The sequence below is a fragment of the Protobothrops mucrosquamatus genome, unplaced genomic scaffold, assembly GCF_001527695.2.
Source record: "Protobothrops mucrosquamatus isolate PMUCROS unplaced genomic scaffold, P.Mucros_1.0 scaffold5491, whole genome shotgun sequence".
In the NCBI taxonomy this organism is placed as follows: domain Eukaryota; kingdom Metazoa; phylum Chordata; class Lepidosauria; order Squamata; family Viperidae; genus Protobothrops; species Protobothrops mucrosquamatus.
Window position 1 is genome coordinate 4,450 of NW_015391346.1, and position 19,774 is coordinate 24,223.

General features: G+C 44.0%; 1 protein-coding gene across 1 annotated transcript; it reads right to left on the reverse strand.

Annotated features, from left to right (window-relative positions):
* Positions 1 to 4,164: 4,164 nt before the first annotated feature.
* LRP10 (LDL receptor related protein 10) lies at positions 4,165 to 19,507 on the reverse strand. Its single transcript, XM_015829134.1, has 7 exons — positions 19,435 to 19,507; positions 15,821 to 15,859; positions 14,145 to 14,277; positions 12,317 to 12,501; positions 9,163 to 10,018; positions 7,991 to 8,120; positions 4,165 to 5,506 (listed from the first exon to the last, which is right to left on the reverse strand). The coding sequence occupies exons 1-7, from the start codon at positions 19,505 to 19,507 to the stop codon at positions 4,955 to 4,957; spliced, it is 1,968 nt and encodes a 655-aa protein (XP_015684620.1). The 3' UTR covers positions 4,165 to 4,954.
* Between the last annotated feature and the right edge of the window lie 267 nt (positions 19,508 to 19,774).

A 19,774-nucleotide genomic window follows, 5' to 3' on the forward strand; every position in this document is an offset into this window, starting at 1 on the left:
CTCTCCTGTGGTCACATGATCAACATTTGGAGGCTTGGCAACTGGCATGTACTTATGACGGTTGCAGTGTCCCGGAGTCACGTGATCCCCTTTTGCGAACTTCTGACAAGCAAAGTCAATGCGGGGGGAAGCTGGATTCACTTAACAACGGTGTTACTAACGAATAGAACAGAATAATAAAATAAAGAATAGAATAGAATAGAAATAAGGAATAGAATAGAATAGAATATACAATAATAAAATACAGAATAGAATAGAATTAGAAATAAGAATAGTATTAGAAATAATAGAATAGAATAAAATACAGAATAGAACAGAATAGAATTAATAATAGAATTAGAAATAAGAATAGAATAGAAATAATAGAATGGAATTAAAATAAGAACAGAATAGAATTAGAAATAATAGAAATAGAAATAATATAATATAATAGAGTAATAAAATATAGAATAGAATAGAAAATATGGAATAGAATAGAATAGAATAGAATTAGAAATAAGAATAGAATAAAATAGAAATAAGAATAGAATTAGAAATAATAGAATAAAATAATACAGAATAGAATTAATAATAGAATAGAATTAGAAATTAGAATAGAAATAATAGAATTAAAATAAGAATAGAATAGAATTAGAAATAATAGAAGTAGAAATAAGAATAGAATAGAGTAATAGAATAGAATAGGATAGCAAATATGGAATAAAATAGAACAGAAAATATGGAATAAAATAGAATAGAAATAAGAATAGAATTAGAAATAATAGAATTAGAAATAATAGAATAGAATAATACAGAATAGAATAGAACAGAATAGAATTAATAATAGAATAGAATTAGAAATAAGAATAGAATAGAAATAATAGAATTAAAATGAATAGAAGTAGAAATAAGAATAGAATAGAATAATAAAATTAATAGAATAGAATAGAATAGAACTGGAAGGGACCTTGGAGGTCCTCTAGTCCAGCCCCCCCCCCTCAATCCGGAGAATCTATAGTACCATCTCAGACAAGTGTCTAGCCTCTTCTTAAAAACCTCCAGGGATGGAGCACCCACGATTAAATAAAGAAATTTAAAAGAAAATAAGTAAATAAATCACACTGAGCACACTGGAGGACAGGAAAATTGGCTTTACTCTTAACAGTTTAAAACATCCTTTTTGGAAGGAAAAAGAAAAAAAGCTCTTAGCAAAATTGTAAAGGCAACAGAAGGTGAAATTACACACCGAACAACCCTCGGTTAGTGGTGACAGCTCACGAACAAAAAAGACAATAGTGCAAATACTCTAACATTGTTACCCGCACTCGTTTTTTAGGAACAAAACAGCAGGACGACCGACATGGCCACTGATTCAGTGATTTCTTAACTACCTCTGCCAGCCAAAGAAATAATAGACAATATATATATGAATTTATACATGTTAACACAGAGACACGTGAAGGATTTGGCGAGTGGCCCGAGCAAAATCGGGACATCCGGTCGATCATAAATTAATTGATCAGTCCCCAAAAGTCTATTTTTCAGGACAATCAACTTCAATCGCCTCTTCCGAGTTGAGTTTGACAAGACATGAATCTCAGAAGCTGCCCGGAGGACCAGCACATGCCGTCCTCGACTTACAACTGTTCATTTAGTGACCGTTCAAAAGTTACAAGGTGACTTATGACTGTTTTTCCACACTTACAACCTTTACAGGATCAAAATTCAAAAGCTGAGTGTCTGGTTCCTATTTATGACGGTCGCAGCATCCTGGTGTGTGTGTGTGTGTGTGTGTGTGAGACGTGATCCCCTTTGGCGGCCTTCGGCCGAGCAAAGTCCACGGGGAAGCCAGGTTCTCACTTAACGACCGTGTGACTGACTTAACAGTTGCAGTGATTCACTTAACAACCACATTCCTAATTTATCAACTGTGGCGATTCGGTTAATACATCTGACAAGAAAAATCGTAACGTGGGGCAAAGCTCACGAAACGAATTTTTCGCTTTGCAACGTAAACGTTGGGCTCAATTGTGGTCGTACGTCGAGGACTATCTGTACGGTCTGATTTTTAAAAAAAATAATAATACTAATAAAGCGGCGTCTTGATTTTCATCATATTTTAGGCAAGATTTTTTTCACGCCCTTCTGACCAGCAAAGTCAATGGGGAAGCCAGGTTCTCACTTAACAACCGTGTCACTGACTTCACAACCTCAGCGATTCGCTTAACCACGGTGGCGAGAAAGGTCGCAAAACGGGGCAAAACTCACTGCAACCAACGTCTGACTGAACCACAGAGATTTTGGGCTCAGTTTTCGTCGTAAGTCGAGGAACTAGCTCAGGGGTAGGCCACCTTGGCTCTTTTATGACTCGTGGACTTCAACTCCCAGAATTCCTCAGCCCGGGTTGAGTTATGGGAGATGCTCCCTAGAGCAGGGGTAGGCAACCTTGGCTCTTTTATGACTCGTGGACTTCAACTCCCAGAATTCCTGAGCCAGCCATGCTGAGGGGAAAAGGAGAGGTTTCCATGCTGAGCCAAGCTGGCTCAGGAATTCTGGGAGTTGAAGTCCACGAGTCATAAAAGAGCCAAAGGTGCTAAAAGCCTCCATTTTTCCGCTTCGTGGAAGGAGCGTGCTTCACTCTGCCATTAAAAAAAAAGCGGGGTTCATTTCAGCTTGGAGTGGATTTGATTTTGGGGTGCTAATTTTGGGAATTTAAACCTTCCCTTCAGGTTAATGGTGTTGGAGGCAGAGAGAAAAAAAAACATATTAATTTCTCAGTGACAAAATGCATCAGAAACAGACGGCGGTCTATTTTGCCTATTCCTGTTAGAAGCAAAATAGATTATTGATCGCTATTTTGCCTACCTCAGTAGAGGTACTCCCTGACTTACAACAGTTCGTTTAGTGACCATTCAAAGTTACAACAGCACTGAAAAAAGCGACTTACGACCGTTTTTCACACTTACGACCGTTGGCAGCATCCCCAGGGTCACGTGATTGACGATTCATATTTATGACGGTTGTAGTGCCCTGGGGTGATATGATCCCCTTTTGGACCTTCTGACAAGCAAAATCAAGGGGGAAAGCCGGATTCACTTAACAGCCGTGTTCCTAACTTCACCACGGCAGTGATTCACTTAACAACCGGGGCAAGGAAGGTCGTAAAACGAGGCAGAAGTCACTTAACAAATTTCTCACTTAGCAACATAAATTTTGGGCTCAATTGCGGTCGTAAGCCGAGGACCAAATTGAGCCCAAAATTATGTTGCTAAGTGAGAAAAATTTTAAGTGAGTTTTGTCTCCTTTTACGACTTTTCTTGCCCTAGTTGTTTAAGTGAATCATCACCGTTGTGAAGTTAGGAACGTGGTTGTTAATATCCTAGGTCTCCCTCTCTCAAAAATTTCTACCCAACTTGGGAGAAATTACGGTACAATTTACCATTTTCCTTTTCCAATTTGTCTCGCGACGTATGTTCAGTTTTATTTGCATTCTGTGGGCTTTGTAAAAATAAAGGTAAATAAACTGACTGGGCAGAGATTCAGCACAGATTTTATGGTGTTTTTTCTTCTTCTTCTCCCCCCCCCCCCCNAAGGCAAAAATAACCTTGATTTTTTGATTTAAGCCTTTCCTTTTCATGACAGACTAAATCATGTTTTTTTCAGTGTATCTGGGTGTATATTTGCCTCCTATTTGTCCATTTAAGTAGTGTTTCTCCCCCTCAGGAACTTTTAAGATATGTAGATTTCAACTCCCAGAATTCCCTAGCCAGCATGGTGACTGAGGGATTCTGGGAATTGAAGTCCATACATTTTAAAAGCTGATAAAATTGAGAAGCACTGCCGTAAAGGAAATAATCAGCAATTCACACCACTAAATTTTTTAACTGATCACTGCTCTTAAAAATATTCCTTTTATCCTTCATACAAAACGTTGCTTATTTACAGCTATTTGGACATTCCATGTGCAAAATTTCTTTTCTTTTTTTTTCTATTGGCTGTGCTTTTAAAAAATAATTTACTTACAAAAGACTTATCAACAAAAGATTCCAAGTGTTAACCTTTCTTTCTTTTTTCTCCCACACTTTTTGGATTTTTTTGTATTGTTTTTTGTTCGTTTTTGTAAATCTTGGATTTGCTTCCCACGGAACACAAACAGAACGATTGGCTAGCAAAAAAAAGGTTGCATCGTAAAACGTGATTTGCAAAAAAAAAAAAAAAATAGTTCCGGTGAAATTATTATATTTTTTTTCAGCTTTCCATAAATTCACAAAAATAAATCTTTAGTTGCGATACACGATGGACAATTTGGAAGGGTCTAAGGGGGGAAATGAAATTACTGCTCTTAAAGAAACTGCCTTAAGGTTGCTAAAGATTATTCTGGATTGTATCTTTGCTTCCTTCGTTTTTTTTAGTCTAGCAAATAACTTCAGTGTTTCTCCAAAGAACACATTTCATTCTTTCTTCCTCCTCCTCCTCCTCCTCCTCATTTTGTAAGAACAATCTTTAAAATGCCACCCGCACGAACTTTGATAACTTTCGGCACAAGCTCCCACTTCAGGGCCGGAAGGAATCAAAAACCTCTCTAAAAAAAATGATCTAAGTTTTTACTTGAGAAGAAAAATGGCAATGGGAGAAGACAATCATCCCTCCTACAAAGATTTTAAGATTTAAAGACGCCAAGAAAATTGCTGATCTGGCGAGGCAAAGGGTATTTCTCCAACCCTTTGGAGATCAATAAAAAGCCACTGATTTCAAAAAAAGCCAAAAGAAACCAGTCCTTAGGGTCAAAACGCCAACGAGAAGAAGAAATATTTTTTTTTGAAAAACAATTTGATTTTTCTCCCCCATCTAAACGGCCATTTTTGATGGGGGGGAAAAATTGTGGAAGGATCCGCAGGAAAGAAAAGTAAGCTTGACTGTCCGTTGTCGGTCGCTGGTGACAAATTTCCGAAAGGCCACATCCAGCAAAAAATTCTCAAGTCAGGAGAGGTTCGTCGTCGGCATCCCAGTTCTCGGTGGCGTGAAGGTCCTCGAGTTGTGGATCCGTCAGAGGAACCAGGAGGACTTCATCTTCCTCATCAGGAAATGGAGATGGGTTCAGGGGGTGTTCTCCAGCTTCCGCGGAGCAAGTGGGCACGGGGGAGAAAAGCCGGACTCGGAGGCTATGCATAACCCCCGTGAACCGTGGAGTAGGATGTGGGACATGAGGATCCGGCGTGGATTCGGCAGGAGTTGGCCGGATCTTAACGGGAAGAGCCGACGGTTGGTCTTCTGGAAGTTGAGAAGAAGCATCTCCGTCCCCACAAGATGGCTCCCCCGAGTCATCAGGAGTGGAAGAGGTGGCCGTAGCAGAAGACGAGGCAGGGGAGGCTGAGGGAGGAAGTAGCCCCAATCGGCGCATGCGCCTCGTCACACGTCGTACGAAGCGGCTTTGACGGGGACGACGCACCCCCCTGGCGCCTGGAGGGCTAGCGGGGTCCCGTCGAAAAAGGTGCAGGAGAGACCGCAAATTCCCCAGCACCGAATTCTGAAACGAGAACCCAGAAGAAAGTTAGATCTTCAGCTTCACAAACTCCAAGTCCACCAGCTGAAGAAAGCTGAAGCTGGGAATTGTCCGATGAACTTGAGATAGTCCTTGACTTACAACCATTTGTTTAGTGACCGTTTGAAGTTATAACGCCCCTGGAGAAAAGGGACTTAGGGGCTGTTTTTCACACTTACGACCGTTGCATTATCCCTATGATCACGTGTTCAAAATTCAGACCCTTGGCAACTGACTCATAGTTACGGCGGTTGCAGCGTCCCGGGGTCACAACATCTGCTGTGATTCGCTTCACAAGTGTGGCAAGAAAGGTCACAAAATGAGGCAAAACTGTCTGTACTGTCTCACTTAGCAACAGAAATTTTGGTGTCAACGGTGGTCGTTAAGTCAAGGATTACCTATAGTCCTATTTCTCCTAGGTAGAAACTTAAAAAGTGATTACTGTGGTTGGGTCACAGGTCTTTAGAAAGGGCCTACAGAACAGCATAAAAATAAGTAGTAGATCTTAACAGTTTTGGGGTCCTCATGAGATAGACCAAGAATGTTTGATGATTTCTTGGGAAAACCAACAAATGAGGAACATCACAAAAAAACAGTATATTCTTTTCTTATTCTTTTCTTTCTTTTTCGCTCTTTTTTTGTATTTTTTTTTTTTTTTACTTTTTAAGACAAGAGAAATGTATAAGTGTTGGGATGGCCTGTACGAGGAAAATAAGATTTAAATACTTAAATGTAATTAACCTTGAGAAAACTTTAATCCAGTAAGAATGTTTTGAACATTGTAGGGGAAACAAATTTAAATAAGAATAGTAAACAGGATTTAGGACGAGGCAACCAAGATGACCGGATTGAAAAGAAGCATGATATTGATCTGGTTATTATTTGTAGAAATTTTAGAAAAATCTTTATCTATCAAAATAATAAGAATTGTATCAATTCAAGGTTGGCAAAGAGAATATTATTGGAAGAAGAAGCAAAGCTATAATGTGGACTTTGGAATATAGAAACGGATTGTTAGTGATTACTTTGCAAATATAAGCCCAGACAACACGCTGTTTACCAAATATTAAGGTGTTTATGTTTAAAAAATGAATAATATATATATATATTTTTAAAAAGTATACACCCTTCTTGCCATCCACCATGCAAGCATTCTTGTCTTCTGTTGCTCTACAAAGCTCTTGAGATGTTGTTCTTCAACCTTCACCTTTTGATCTTTCTTAATTAAAGGACCACTTTACAGGTGCTTTCCTGATTGGTCAAATCAAGTAGTGGCTTCCTGACCATGGCTCTGGCATCTCTACAGTCATCCTTTTTTTCCAGAATATATATACAAGTAGTCCTTGACTTATGACTGTAATTCAGCCCAGAATTATGATGGTTTTTAAACGGGTCTGCTTTGTGGCAGCCTTTCAAATACTGGAATACTCCTATCGTGTCCCCCCAATCTTTTTTTTCTCTAGACCAGGGGTAGGCAACCTTGGCTCTTTTATGATTCGTGGACTTCAACTCCCAGAATTCCTGGCTGACTCAGGAATTCTGGGAGTTGAAGTCCACGAGTCATAAAAGAGCCAAGGTTGCCTACCCCTGCTCTAGACTAGACATACCCAATTCCTGCGACCGTTCTTCATATGTTTTTATCTCTGGACCTTTACTAATCTTAGTTGTTATTGTCTGCATTTTTTTCCAAAGTCTCAACATCTTTTTTTTGTAATGTGGTGACCAAAACTGGATGCAGGATTCCAGGTGTGGCCTTACTAAGGATTTACACAGCGGTACTAGTACCTCATGTGATTTTGATTCTATGCCTCTGTTTATACAACTGAGGATTGTGTTAGCTTTTTTGGCTGCTGCCGCACACAGCTGGCTCATGTTTAAGCAATCGTCCACTAGGACTCTGAGGTCCCTCTCATTAAATAAATTCATTTGATCCAATGGGTGGTTTTCCAAAAACTGGAAGTAAATGTGCAAAACAAGGGGGAAAAAAAGGTCAAAAATCAAAAATAACGTGACTGCAAGAGACCTTGCAAACAATTGTAATCATGAGCCAGTAGCCAAGCACCCAAAATGTGTGACCACAGGGTGATGGCGGGGGGTGGGAACATCTTAAGTACTTTTGGGGAGGGTTATGGCCACAATGTGACCAGTCGTTAAGCGAGGACTATCTGTATATCTTGCTTCTCAGACATAATTTCATGGAAGACGTTAGAGAGTTTTTCAGCAACCGCAGGAAATAAGGATAGGAAATTAAGGAAAGAGGATCAGGAGGGAACCGATGCTCTTCTGAGATTGATCTTGAGCAGAGTCTCCAAGCTTGGCCACTTTAAGACTTGTGGACTTCAACTCCCAGAATTCCTAGCTTGACTTGCTAAGAATTCTGGGAGTTGAAGTCCACAAGTCTTTTAAGTGGCCACGTTTGGAGATCTCTGGTCTTGAGGAACATACGTGAAGAGTGTAGGGCTCACTTACCTGATTTGGATGCTCAACCGGGAACCCTTCTACTGGAGGAATCACGCCACGAGCGATGAGCTGGCCGTAAGATGGCGGAGCCTGGCGCTGAACCATCTGGGCCTCCATCCGCGACATAGGTGTCAAGACCCTAAAAAAGGAGGATTTGAAGAAATTTAATCCTTGCCCCACTTTTAGGAGTGTAACCTTGATTCCCCATCACTTATCCTCCTTGTTTTCTTAACAAGTCTTTATCAACTTGATAAACTCTGAAAAATGTGATCCTAAAAGCCCAGTCCAGCACAATACCACTGAAAAAGAAAAACAAGAAATTCAAGAAGAAACCAGCATGGCTGCCCAAAGATCTCTCTGACAAACTGAAAGACAAACAGGACAAGTACAAAAAAATGGAAAAAGGGATACATAACTAAGGCTGATTATCAGCAGACAGCCAGAGCATGCAAAGATGAAGTCAGGAAAGCAAAGGCTCAGAATGAACAAAGACTTGCAACAAATGTCAAAGATAAAAAAAGTTTCTTTCAACATATGAATAACAAGCAAAAAGTCAAGGAAACAGTAGGTCCACTAAAGAGCGAAGATGGTAAGGAAGTAACAGGCAGTAGGGAGAAACTGGGCATCCTCCAGCTGTGTGGACTTCAACTCCCAGAATTCCATAGCCATCATGGCCAGAACTAAGGAATGTGTTTACCTTCCTGGTGGATAGCTGAGTTGGGGAGGGCGAATCTCCTTAAAAACCTATTTCTTTCATCTCCTCAGTTTCTCCCAGGATGAGGAGTCCCTTTTCAGTCCCTGGGTCCTTCATTCCCACTGGATTGATATATTCAAATTTTTAAATCTTGGAAAACTTTTAATGTCTAAAGCAGCTTTAAGATGCATGGACTTCTAGAATTTCCCAGTAGACTTGGGGAAGGAAAAATTCTGGGAGTTGAAGTCCATACTTCTTAAAGCTGCTGAGATTGGGAAATATGAAACACAGCCCTAGGGGTTACTAATGATCCCCTAGGCACCGCTCCACTGATTCAACTCATTGCCCCATTGGTCCACTCAACACGGGCCCTACCTCTTCATATTGGCCCCTCTAGCGCATCAACTCTATTCCTGTCCCCCTTTCTAGCCACCACACCTCCAAAATCCCACCGTTCTTCCTTGATTTCCCCCAATTGGCCCCTCACCCAAATTCATGACTCCGGAGCGCGTACAGACGGCATGTGCAGCCCAGCGCGATGACCAGAAGGAGACCGCATACCAGGCTGCCGATGACGGCCGCCGTCACCACCTTGCGGGGCAGGATGTAGGAACAGTCCGCTTCATCTGTGGTATCGACGCAGTCCGCTTGCCCGTCACACACCCAGCTCTCGTAGATGCAGCGGCCATCTCTACACCGGAAGTTCCCCGGCTGGCAGGTGTAACAATGGCGTTCGTCTGCAGCGTCGGCACAAAACGTTTGGTAGTTGCAGCGGTCGGTGGGACCGTAGCAGACGGCACCTCCGATGCCTCGTCCACCGCAAGGAAACTGCCCCGGTGGGCAGCCGTGGCAACCATCCTCGTCGGCACCGTTGGCACAATCCCAATTTCCGTCGCAGCGCTCGGCGGTGCTGTAGCACGTGGCGCCCTCGCCACTGTCTCCTCCGCAGGGGAAGTCCCACGGCACGCAAAAGCCTTGCACATGGTACGTGGCATTGAAGCCCCGTCCTTCTGTTCCGGGCACCGCCTGGTAGACGACCCATGCCTGGCTGGATGGGGAATCCACCAACACAATCTTGTTGTTGCTGGTATAATCCAAGTTGCGCAGCAGGCGAGGGCGGAGTGGGCCGTTGGGCGACCCGTCGTACACCCGTAAGTAGTCGCCGATATCTAAGTTAAGGACTGTGAAGCGAATGGTGAGGGGGCGGCTGTCGTGGGCATCCAGCACCCACTGGCAATGGGCAGCTCCCAGGTGCGAGTCCGAGCCAAAGGCTGGGGAATAAATCACCCCGTAGAAGTCGTCCAAGGTGCGGTTGCATGACACAACAGGCTGTGGTTTAGATTCTGAAGCAGAGAGAGAGGGAAACGCCAAGAAACAAAAATGACACCATTTTTATTACGTAGCAGGAGACCCAGGAAATAACTTCCTTCTCTGCAACCTGTGTCTGGAATTCCTCTCCAGAGATACTAGCAGCATCATGAATCTTAACATAGTGGTACCTTGGTGTAGGCCAGACATGTCAAAACACAAAGTCCGGGGGCCGGATGCGGCCCACGAAGTGGTTTCATGTGGCCCGCGAAGCCATCCTGGAAACAGTGAGGGAACGGCCCCCGCTGCCTTGGCCCTGGCCCAGGCCGGCCGGGAGCCAATGTACAATTTTGTGGTGGCCATCTTGGCATTTGCCCAAGTGGACCATGCCTTGGCACTTGCCCCAGTCCCACCCCCTTCTGCCAGAGACCCTCAGATCTGTCCCACTCCTGCCCAGGCCCCCACATGCACCCTCGACGTGAACGATGTAGAACTGGCCACGGCAAGCCAGTAGGCCACACCCACTCCACCTACACCCACCCAGTAGGCCACACCCACCCTGGCCACACACCCCCACACCCCCAAAGGGCAACCGCAATGCTGATGCGGCCCTCAGTGAAATTGAGTTTGACACCCCTGGTATAGGTAGTCCTCAACATACAACCACAACTGAGCGCCAAATTGCTGTTGCCAAGCGAAACATTTGTTAGTGAGTTTTGCCCCACCTTACGACCTTCCTTGCTGCCGTTGTTAAGCGAATCCCTGCAGTTCTTAAGTTACTCACACAGCTGTTAATTGAACCTGGCTTCCCCAACGACTTCGCTCATCAGAAGGTAGGAAAGAGTGATCACATGACCCCGGGACACTGCAGCGGTCATACACTGAACTCATATTTATGATGGTTGGAGTGTCCCGGGGTCATGTGATCCCGTTTTGCGACCTTCTGACAAGCAACGTCAAGGGGGAAGCCAGATTCACTTAACCGTGTTACTAAATTAACAGCTGCAGTGGGTCACTTAGCAACTGTGGCAGCTAAGGTCGTAAAGTGGGGCAAAAACTCAGTTAACAAGTGTTTCACTTAGCAACATAAATTTTGGGCTCAGTCGTGGTCGTAAGTCAAGGACCTCCTATAACGATAATGAGAAAACAATCAGCTAGTCAGTCAGATAGTGTGCTTTGGGCCTATTTATTCTATGTGTGGTATTTATGTGGTGCCTGTGTTGTGTGTGGCTTTTTAGTTGTTGATTGGGGTATTGATGGCCAGCTATTAAGTCGTTGGATGTTGTATCCTTGGGGGTCAAGCCCTCGGCTCCGAAGTACTTGATAAGCTGGTAGGAAATCAGCACTCCTGTTGACCAGCAGAGGGCCCCGTTTCCCAGGTTTCAATAATTTCCCTGGCTGTTTTTGTCCCTGCTCGGCCAACAATCTTAGTAGCTGCAGAATTGAATGTATGTAAATTGAATGTACAAAACTTGGCCGGCCCAGATTGGATCCCGTAACATTATCCTGGGACATGTATATTTGCCTTCATTCGTGAGTTGGCTAGATAACCCGGTGACTTATACAGAAAATTGGTAGGATTGAGAATCACAGTGGCATTAAAGGAAAAAACACTTTGCAGGAAGTCCTCAACTTACAACCATCCGTTTGGCAATCATTCCAAATGACAATTTTATTGAAAAAAGGGACTTGCAACTCCTACTCACACTTATGACCATCAAGTTTCCCCAATGGTCACATGATCAAAATTCAGCTGTTTGGCAACGGGCACGTATCTGAGTTATGTAATCGCTATTTTGCGACCTTGCCAACCAATTTCTCACCAGCAAAGTCAATGATGAAAGCCGGATTCGCTTAACGACCGTGCAATTCGCTTAACAACTGCACCGATTTGCTCAGCAACCGAGACAAAAAAAAACTCCAACAAAACAGCTCATCGAATCAGGGATGAATCACTTATCAACCGCCTTGCTTAGCAGCGGAAATTCTGCTCCCAATTGTGGTCGTAAATCGAGGACTACTTTATTATAATCTAGTCCAGGGGCCTTCAAACTTGGTCCTTTTATGACTTGAGGACTTCAACTCCCAGAATCCCTCAACCATCATGGCCGTCTGAGGAATTCTGGGAGTTGAAGTCCTTAGATCAGGGGTCTTCAAACTTGGCTCTTTTATGACTTGTGGACTTCAACTCTCAGAATTCCTCAGCCAGGCATGCTGGCTGAGGAATTCTGGGAGCTGAAGTCCACAAGTCATAAAAGGGCCAAGTTTGAAGACCCCTGATCTAGTCTCAGATTATAGTCTTAGAATTGGGGACCCCACCGTCTGCCCTTTACCTCTTTCATATTTCAGCTGAAATCCGTTCCTCGCCCAAAATTTCCAGCTGTAAGTCAGGGTCACGTTGCCTCCTTTTATTCGAATTGGTTCCGGTGCTGTGTAACCGCACATTTTCCTGGGCGGCTGATTGGCCGCACGGATGATCAGCAATTCCGGCCCGCAGGAAAGGAAGAACTGCTGGAACCTGTGGGAGAAATGAAAAGACCCCAGACCCAAATTGGATTTGTCTTTCTATGTGGAAGTCCTGGAGAGGTGTTTATGAAAATACCAGGAGGCTGAAAAAGCGACATGTGTAACAAAACGCAGAATTACAGAGTTGGAAGGGACCCTGGAGGTCTTCTAGTCCAACCCCCTGCTCCAGCAGGAGACCCTGTAACATTTCAGACAAATGTTTAACTGCACCCTTAATCTGAAATCTTTCCAAACACAGAATATCAGAGTTCTGAATAACAGAGTTGGAAGGGTCCTTAGAGGTCTTCTAATCCAGCAACACCTGTCTTCTAGAGATGGCACCAAGCGGGCAGGAATAGCCAACACTCCAGAAGATAGGCTTAAGATACAGGAGGATTTTGACAGAGTTGAACACTGGGCGCTAGCTAACAAAATGAAATTCAATGGTGAAAAAAGTAAGGTTCTACATTTAGGCAAGAAAAACCAAGTGCACAGATATAGTACTGTTTTCCCACGAAAGTAAGACCGGGTCTTATTTTTTTGCCTCCAAAAGAGGCACCATATCTTATTTTTGGGGTAGGCCTTATCTCACCTCCTGCACTGACAGCACCACCCAGCCGGTCCACTTCTTCTGAGGCCGAAGTTCTGCAGCTGCATTCGGGCCTGCGTCTTGCAGTCAGGCCTTTCCAGAAGGTCTAAGCAGCCGAGTACCAAGCTATGGATTCAATCCATAGCTTGGTGCTCGGCTGCAGAGATCTTGCAGAACCGAGCTACGGATTGAACCCATAGCTCGGTTCTCAGCTGCAGAGGCCTTCCGGGAAGGTCCGTGACTGAGAAATGGAGGCCTGGCTGCAGAAGAGGCCTCAGAAGAAGAAGTGGGTTGGTGAGGAGAGGCCTGGCCGCCAAGTAAGCGGGTGTGTGGCGGGTGAGGCAGATCCACACACCCCCACACCCGCCCTAGCTTGATTTTTAGGTATGTGCCTCGCCCTAAAACTAGGGCTTATTTTTGTTGTAAGTCAAGGACTATCTGTAAACTGGGACCAGAAATAACTGACAGAAGTTCCAAGCGTCTAAACCTAGTTTAAATATAAGAAGAAACATTTCTATGGATATTTGGTGTTTTTCCATCTCTGGAATCCTAGGCTGGACAGCCACCTCTCCTAGATGGTTTAATAGGCTTGAACAGAGGGTGGGACTAGATGAGCTTTGTGGTTCCCTCCAACTCCAGCACTGTCATTATTGAAAGGACCCCTCCCCCCCTTCCCCAAAAACAAACATTTGCAATGCTTGCCAAGTTTTAGGTCAGTGTTTTTCAAACTTTTAAGATCTAAGGCAGGGGTCTTCCAACTTGGCCCTTTTATGACTTGTGGATTTCAACTCCCAGAATTCCTCACCCAGCGTGCCTGGCTGAGGAATTCTGGGAGTTGAAGTCCACAAGTCATCAAAGGGCCAAGTTTGAAGACCCCCTGATCTAAAGGACTTCAACTCCCAGAATTCCTCAGACGGCCAAGATGGTTGAGGAATCCTGGGAGTTGAAGTCCACACTTCTTAAAGCTGCAGAGTTTGGGGAAAAAACACAACAACACCCCTCCGCTTCAGGTCCTAATTGTAGGCTCTGTTAAAGCAAATTCACAGGTTCCACATAGAGTTGCTCACCCGATGTAAATGATATCGTCCGGGCCACCCACAATCACCCAAGTACAGCTGCTGGAAGTCATCACCCGGGAGGAAGGGCTATGGATTTGGCCTTGCGGTTCTCTCCGGACATCGGGATAACCTGGACAAACAGCTGCCGAAGTGGAGAAAGAAAGTCAGGAGAAGGATGCACCCTCTGTATTTTTCTAGCTCTTTGGCCACTCCCAGATTCTCCTCATTTTGCCACTTTCTAATCCAGGAGTCTTCAAACTTAGCCCTTTTATGACTTGTGGACTTCAACTCCCAGAATTCCTCAGCCAGGCATGCTGGCTGAGGAATTCTGGGAGTTGAAGTCCACAAGTCACCAAAGGGCCAAGTCTGAAGACCCCTGTTTTAATCCTTGTCCCAAGAAGATGTGGTATTGTAGAAATCCAGTCTGGATTTTCTTAATCACAGCCGCTTTAAGATTTGTGGACTGGCTGGGGAATTCTGGGAACTGAAGTTCACAAGTCTTAAAAGTTGCTGAGGAAGGTTCCAGTCAGTTCCTGGAATTGCAACACATCCTTACTTCAAAAAAGCAGGACGTTTTGCACATGGGATGTCCAAACAGCTATAAATAAGCATTTTGTATGAAGCATAAAAGGAATCTTTTAAGAGCAGTGATCAGTTACAAATTTAGTGGTGTTACTGATTATTTCCTCAACTTTATCAGCTTTTAAAATGTCTGGATTTTAATTCTTGGAATTCCCCAGCCACCATGCTGGCTAGGGAATTCTGGGAGTTGAAGTCCACATATCTTAAAAGTTGCTGAGGTGGAGAAAGACTACTTAAATGGAAAAATAGGAGGCAAATATACACCCAGCTACACTGAACTATACAGGATTTAGTCTGTCGTGAAAAGGAAAGGCTTAAATCAAAAATCAAGGTTATTTTTGCCTTCAGCTTTTACAAAAATGTTCTTAAATTCTTAAAAGTGTTCTTACCTTGAAGAGGAGTGGACTTCAGTTCCCAGAATTCCCCAGCATGGCTGGTTGGGGAATTCTGGGAATTGAAGTCCACAATCCATTCCTGGAATTATAACACATCCTTGCTTTTTTTTTAAAAAAGCACTGACTTCTCTTTGTCTTGCTTATTTTCTTAATCTCTTGGAATGGATTGGGAGAAGATATAAGTGTGGAAAAAAATAATCAAAGTCTCCTCTTGGTTTATTTTCCTCTCTGTCTCCCCAAGGTCGTAAAAAGGGACACTGCAACCGTCATAAATATGAACCAGTTGCAAAAGTGTCCGAATTTTGATCCACGGGGGATGTCGCAACAATCATAAACGTGAAAAACGGTCATAAGTCCCCTTTTTCACTGCCGTTGTAGCTTCAAACGGCCACTAAATGAATTGTTGTAAACTTTGGAAAATGCACTTTCTCTGGGACAGTTCCTGCTTTTTGCAATGAGTTTTCCCTACCCCCCCCCAGATCTGGATGCCCCCCCCCCAAGTCTGCCATGGTTCAAGAATGACGAAAACCCAGCAGGATTTTGGCAAAGGAGGGTGAGACCTCCCCGTTGCTCTCTTTTATTTTTAATTGATTTTATTGTAATTCTTTCCTTTCGTTGTTGTGTGCCTCCCAGAGTTCGGAGGCAGCATATAAGTTTCACCAATTATTATTACTAACCTGGCCCCCTCCTTACTACGGTCTTACTCACCTGTACGTGAGGGGTTAGTTTCCACAGCCTGAATGATACCTAAGAGAAAGCAAAATGATTTACATTTTAGACCAGTTTTTCTCAACCTCAGCCACGATAAGTTGGGTCGACTTCAATTCCTAGAATTCCCCAGCCAGCCATGCTGGCTGGGGAATTCTGGGAGTTGAAGTCCACCCAATTTAAAATGGCTGAGATTAACAAACACTATTCTAGAGTAATTTGCTTTTTTCCCCTGCATCTCACAAAGATTCTTAGGAGCTTTGAGGTCATGATTTGAGCTCGTGGTTTGACAGCACATACCCAAAAATTTCTTTGCAGTCATGCCAAGGCGCTTGGTCATTTTCTCTGGACTTGTTTTCAACTAGCTAGCCCCGCCTCCCATGGTGTGATTTCTCAGTGGCCTCCTTTCCAAATTGCCCCAAGATATTTTTCTAGTAGTTTAAAATCCCATTGTTGAAATCAGCTAGGTGAGCTCGCTTAAATCGAGGTAAAATCTTTAAGGTTTGCTCTGATTCCTATTCATTCTCAGATCCGTTTATAAAAGAGTTTTTACTTTTTTTTCCTCTGGTTATTTTTCCTAGTTAAAGCCAACACAGTCGTAGGCTGCATTAACAGAGGGATAGCACAGGTGTACTGGCTTATGGTCTGGGAATGGGTAATAGAAATGACTAGGCAAAACATTCAATACAAACCTGAGACACTATTATTAGGAATACTAGGGAAAAACGTAAATAAAGGTGACACATATCTAATCATACACGTGGTAACGGTGGCAAGGATACTATTTGCTCAAAAGTGGAAAGCGATGGAAGCACCGAGTGGGGAAGCACTAATAAAGAAAATTATGTATTGCACGGAACTAGACAAGATAACTAAAAGATTAAAGAATCAGGAAGAAACGTAAATAAAGGTGACACATATCTAATCATACACGTGGTAACGGTGGCAAGGATACTATTTTCTCAAAAGTGGAAAGCGATGGAAGCACCGAGTGGGGAAGCACTAATAAAGAAAATTATGTATTGCACGGAACTAGACAAGATAACTAAAAGATTAAAGAATCAGGAAGAAACAGAATTTTATCGAATCTGGAATAATTTTTATAAACGGAGGGAAAAAAATGGGGGTCAACAGCAAAGATATAAGTTAAGGCAGATACTAGAAATGTACAGTTGTATATAGATATATATATTTATGTAGTTAATGTACAATATGGACTGACAAGACGGAGATGTATGTCAAAGACGATTTATCATGTTCAGTGTTTTTAATCTTTTTTTCTTTCTTTGTATTCAATAAAAAATTTATTAAAACAAAAAAACAAAAAAACAGGGATAGACTCAAGATCACGTGAAATGTTAGTACCACTTTATAAGGGCTTAGAAAGGCCACAGTTGGAATACAATATCCAGTTTTGGTCACCACGCTATAAAAAGGATGTTGAGATTCTGGAAAGAGTGCAGAGAAGAGCAACAAAAATGATTAGGAGGCTGCAGGCTAAAACATATAAAGAATGGTTGCTGGAATTGGGGATGTCTACTTTAATGAAAAGAAAGACTAGGGTAGACATGATAGCTATATTCTAATATTTGAGGGCAAGAGAAGAAGGGGACGACAGAGAAGGAGGTGGCTGGATGGAGTCACTGAAGCAGTTGGCGTGAGCTTAAATGGACTCCAGAAGATGGTAGAGGACAGGAAGGCCTGGAGGAACGTTGTCCATGGGGTCGCAATGGGTCGGACACGACTTCGCAATTAACAACAACATTTGAGGGGCTGCCACAAAGAAGAGTGAATTAACCTATTCCCCAAAGCACCCGAAGGCAGGACAAGAAGCAACGGATGGAAAATAATCAAGGAGAGAAGCAACCTGGAACTAAGGAGAAACTTCCTGACAGTGCGAACAATTAATAAGTGGAACAAATTGTCTCCAGAAGTTGTGGGTGCTCCAACACTGGAAGTTTTTAAGAAGAGATTGGACAATAATTTTTCTGGAATGGTATAGTGTTTCCTGCCTGAGCAGGGGGTTGGACTAGAAGACCTCCAAGGTCCCTTCCAACTCTGTCATTCTGTTACTGTTATTAATCAGTGGAACGACCTGCTTCCAAAAAGTTGTGGGCGCTCCAACACTGGAAGTCTTTAAGAAGAGACTGGACAATAATTTTTCTGGAATAGTCTAGTGTTTCCTGCCTGAGCAGGGGGTTGGACTAGAAGACCTCCAAGGTCCCTTCCAACTCTTGTTATTCTGTTATAGTGTTATCAATTTTCCAATCCATCCTACAGCATTCAGATTTTTGGGCTGGGTTTTTTTTTTTTTTTTGCCATTTAATGCCCCATTTTTGTTAGCATGAAAGGTTGGATTGCTGAGAAAAAAAAAATGAGAAGAAAGAGAGGAGGAGGAGGAGAAGAAAGTTTCATTTCCTGCCCGGACAGATCAAAGGAGCGAGAGGGCGAAAGGCGGAATCAACCCACCGCCCCTGCCAGCCGCAGCTTCTTCAGCCAAAACAAAGTACAAAACCGGAAGCCGCTAACTTAAGAAGTTGACTGATCTCTGCCTTCCTGACTTTCGCTGCTTACGTCACTGCTCTGAGAACCGGAGACAAGGGGGGGGGACGGGGGGAAGCAGGTTATATTTCCTCTGCAACCTGACCCTGATCCAGGAGAAGAGAGGAAGGGAGGGAAGAGAAAAGGACAGCTGAGTGGCCTCCTTGCCCCAAAGCGCATCTTCCAACGACCAGACTGGGAAGCAATGGGAAATCAAGGGCAATTGTGGAAAATGAATTGGGAACTGCGGGAAATGAAGGGGAACCCGTGGGAAATACAGGGGAACGGTGGGAAATGAAGGGGAACCGTGGGAAATGAAGGGGAACCGTGGGAAATACAGGGGAATTGTGGGAAATGAAGGGGAACCCATGGGAAATACAGGGGAATTGTGGGAAATGAAGGGCAACTATGGGAAATACAGGGGAATTGTGGGAAATGAAGGGGAATCGTGGGAAATGAAAGGGAACCATGAAAAATACAGGAGAACCATGGAAAATGTAGTGAAACCATGGGAAATACAGGGGAATTGTGGGAAATGAAGGAGAACCGTGGGAAATACAGGGGAATTGTGGGAAATGAAGGGGAACCATGGAAAATGCAGTGGAACCATGGGAAATACAGGGGAATTGTAGAAAATGCAGTGGAACCGTGGGAAATACAGAGGAATTGTGGAAAATGAAGGGGAACCATGAAAAATACAGGAGAACCATGGAAAATGAAGGGGAACCATGGGGAATGAAGGGGAACGGTGGGAAATACAGGGGAACCGTGGAAAATGCAGTGGAACCGTGGGAAATATAGGGGAATTGTGGAAAAGGAAGGGGACCCGTGAAAAATGAAGGGGACCTGTGGGAGATACAGGGGAATCATGGGAAATACAGGGAAACCATGGGAAATACAGGGGAACTATGGGAAATGAAAGGGAACCGTAGGAAATACAGGGGAACCGTGGGAAATACAGGGGAATTGTGGAAAATCAAGGAGAACCGGGGGGAAATGAAGGGGAAGCGTGGGAAAGGCAGGGGAAGCGTGGGAAAGGCAGAGAGGGGACGGAAAGCGGGGTTCGCTCTCACCCAGGAGGAGCCCCACAAGAACCAGGCAGGGGGGAGCCCTGCTTTTCGCCCGGAGGGGCTGCTGGGGACCCATCGCCCACCGGCTGGAGGAAGGAAGGCTCGTCTCTCGCTCCCGCCGCTGCTCTTCTAGGGGGTCTCCCCCCCCCCGAGCCCCGGCCCTCTCCGCTTCTGCCTCCGCCGGCCTCTCACTGGCCCATCGCAGCTGGGCGACCGCCCTCTCCCCGAGTCCGCCGGCTGCGCTGGGCGCTGGAGGTTCGACTGGGGAAGGAGGGGGGGGGAGGCTTCTTCGGGCTCCCCCTCCCTTCGGCGCTGTTTGGAAACTTTTGTTTCCTTCTGGCCG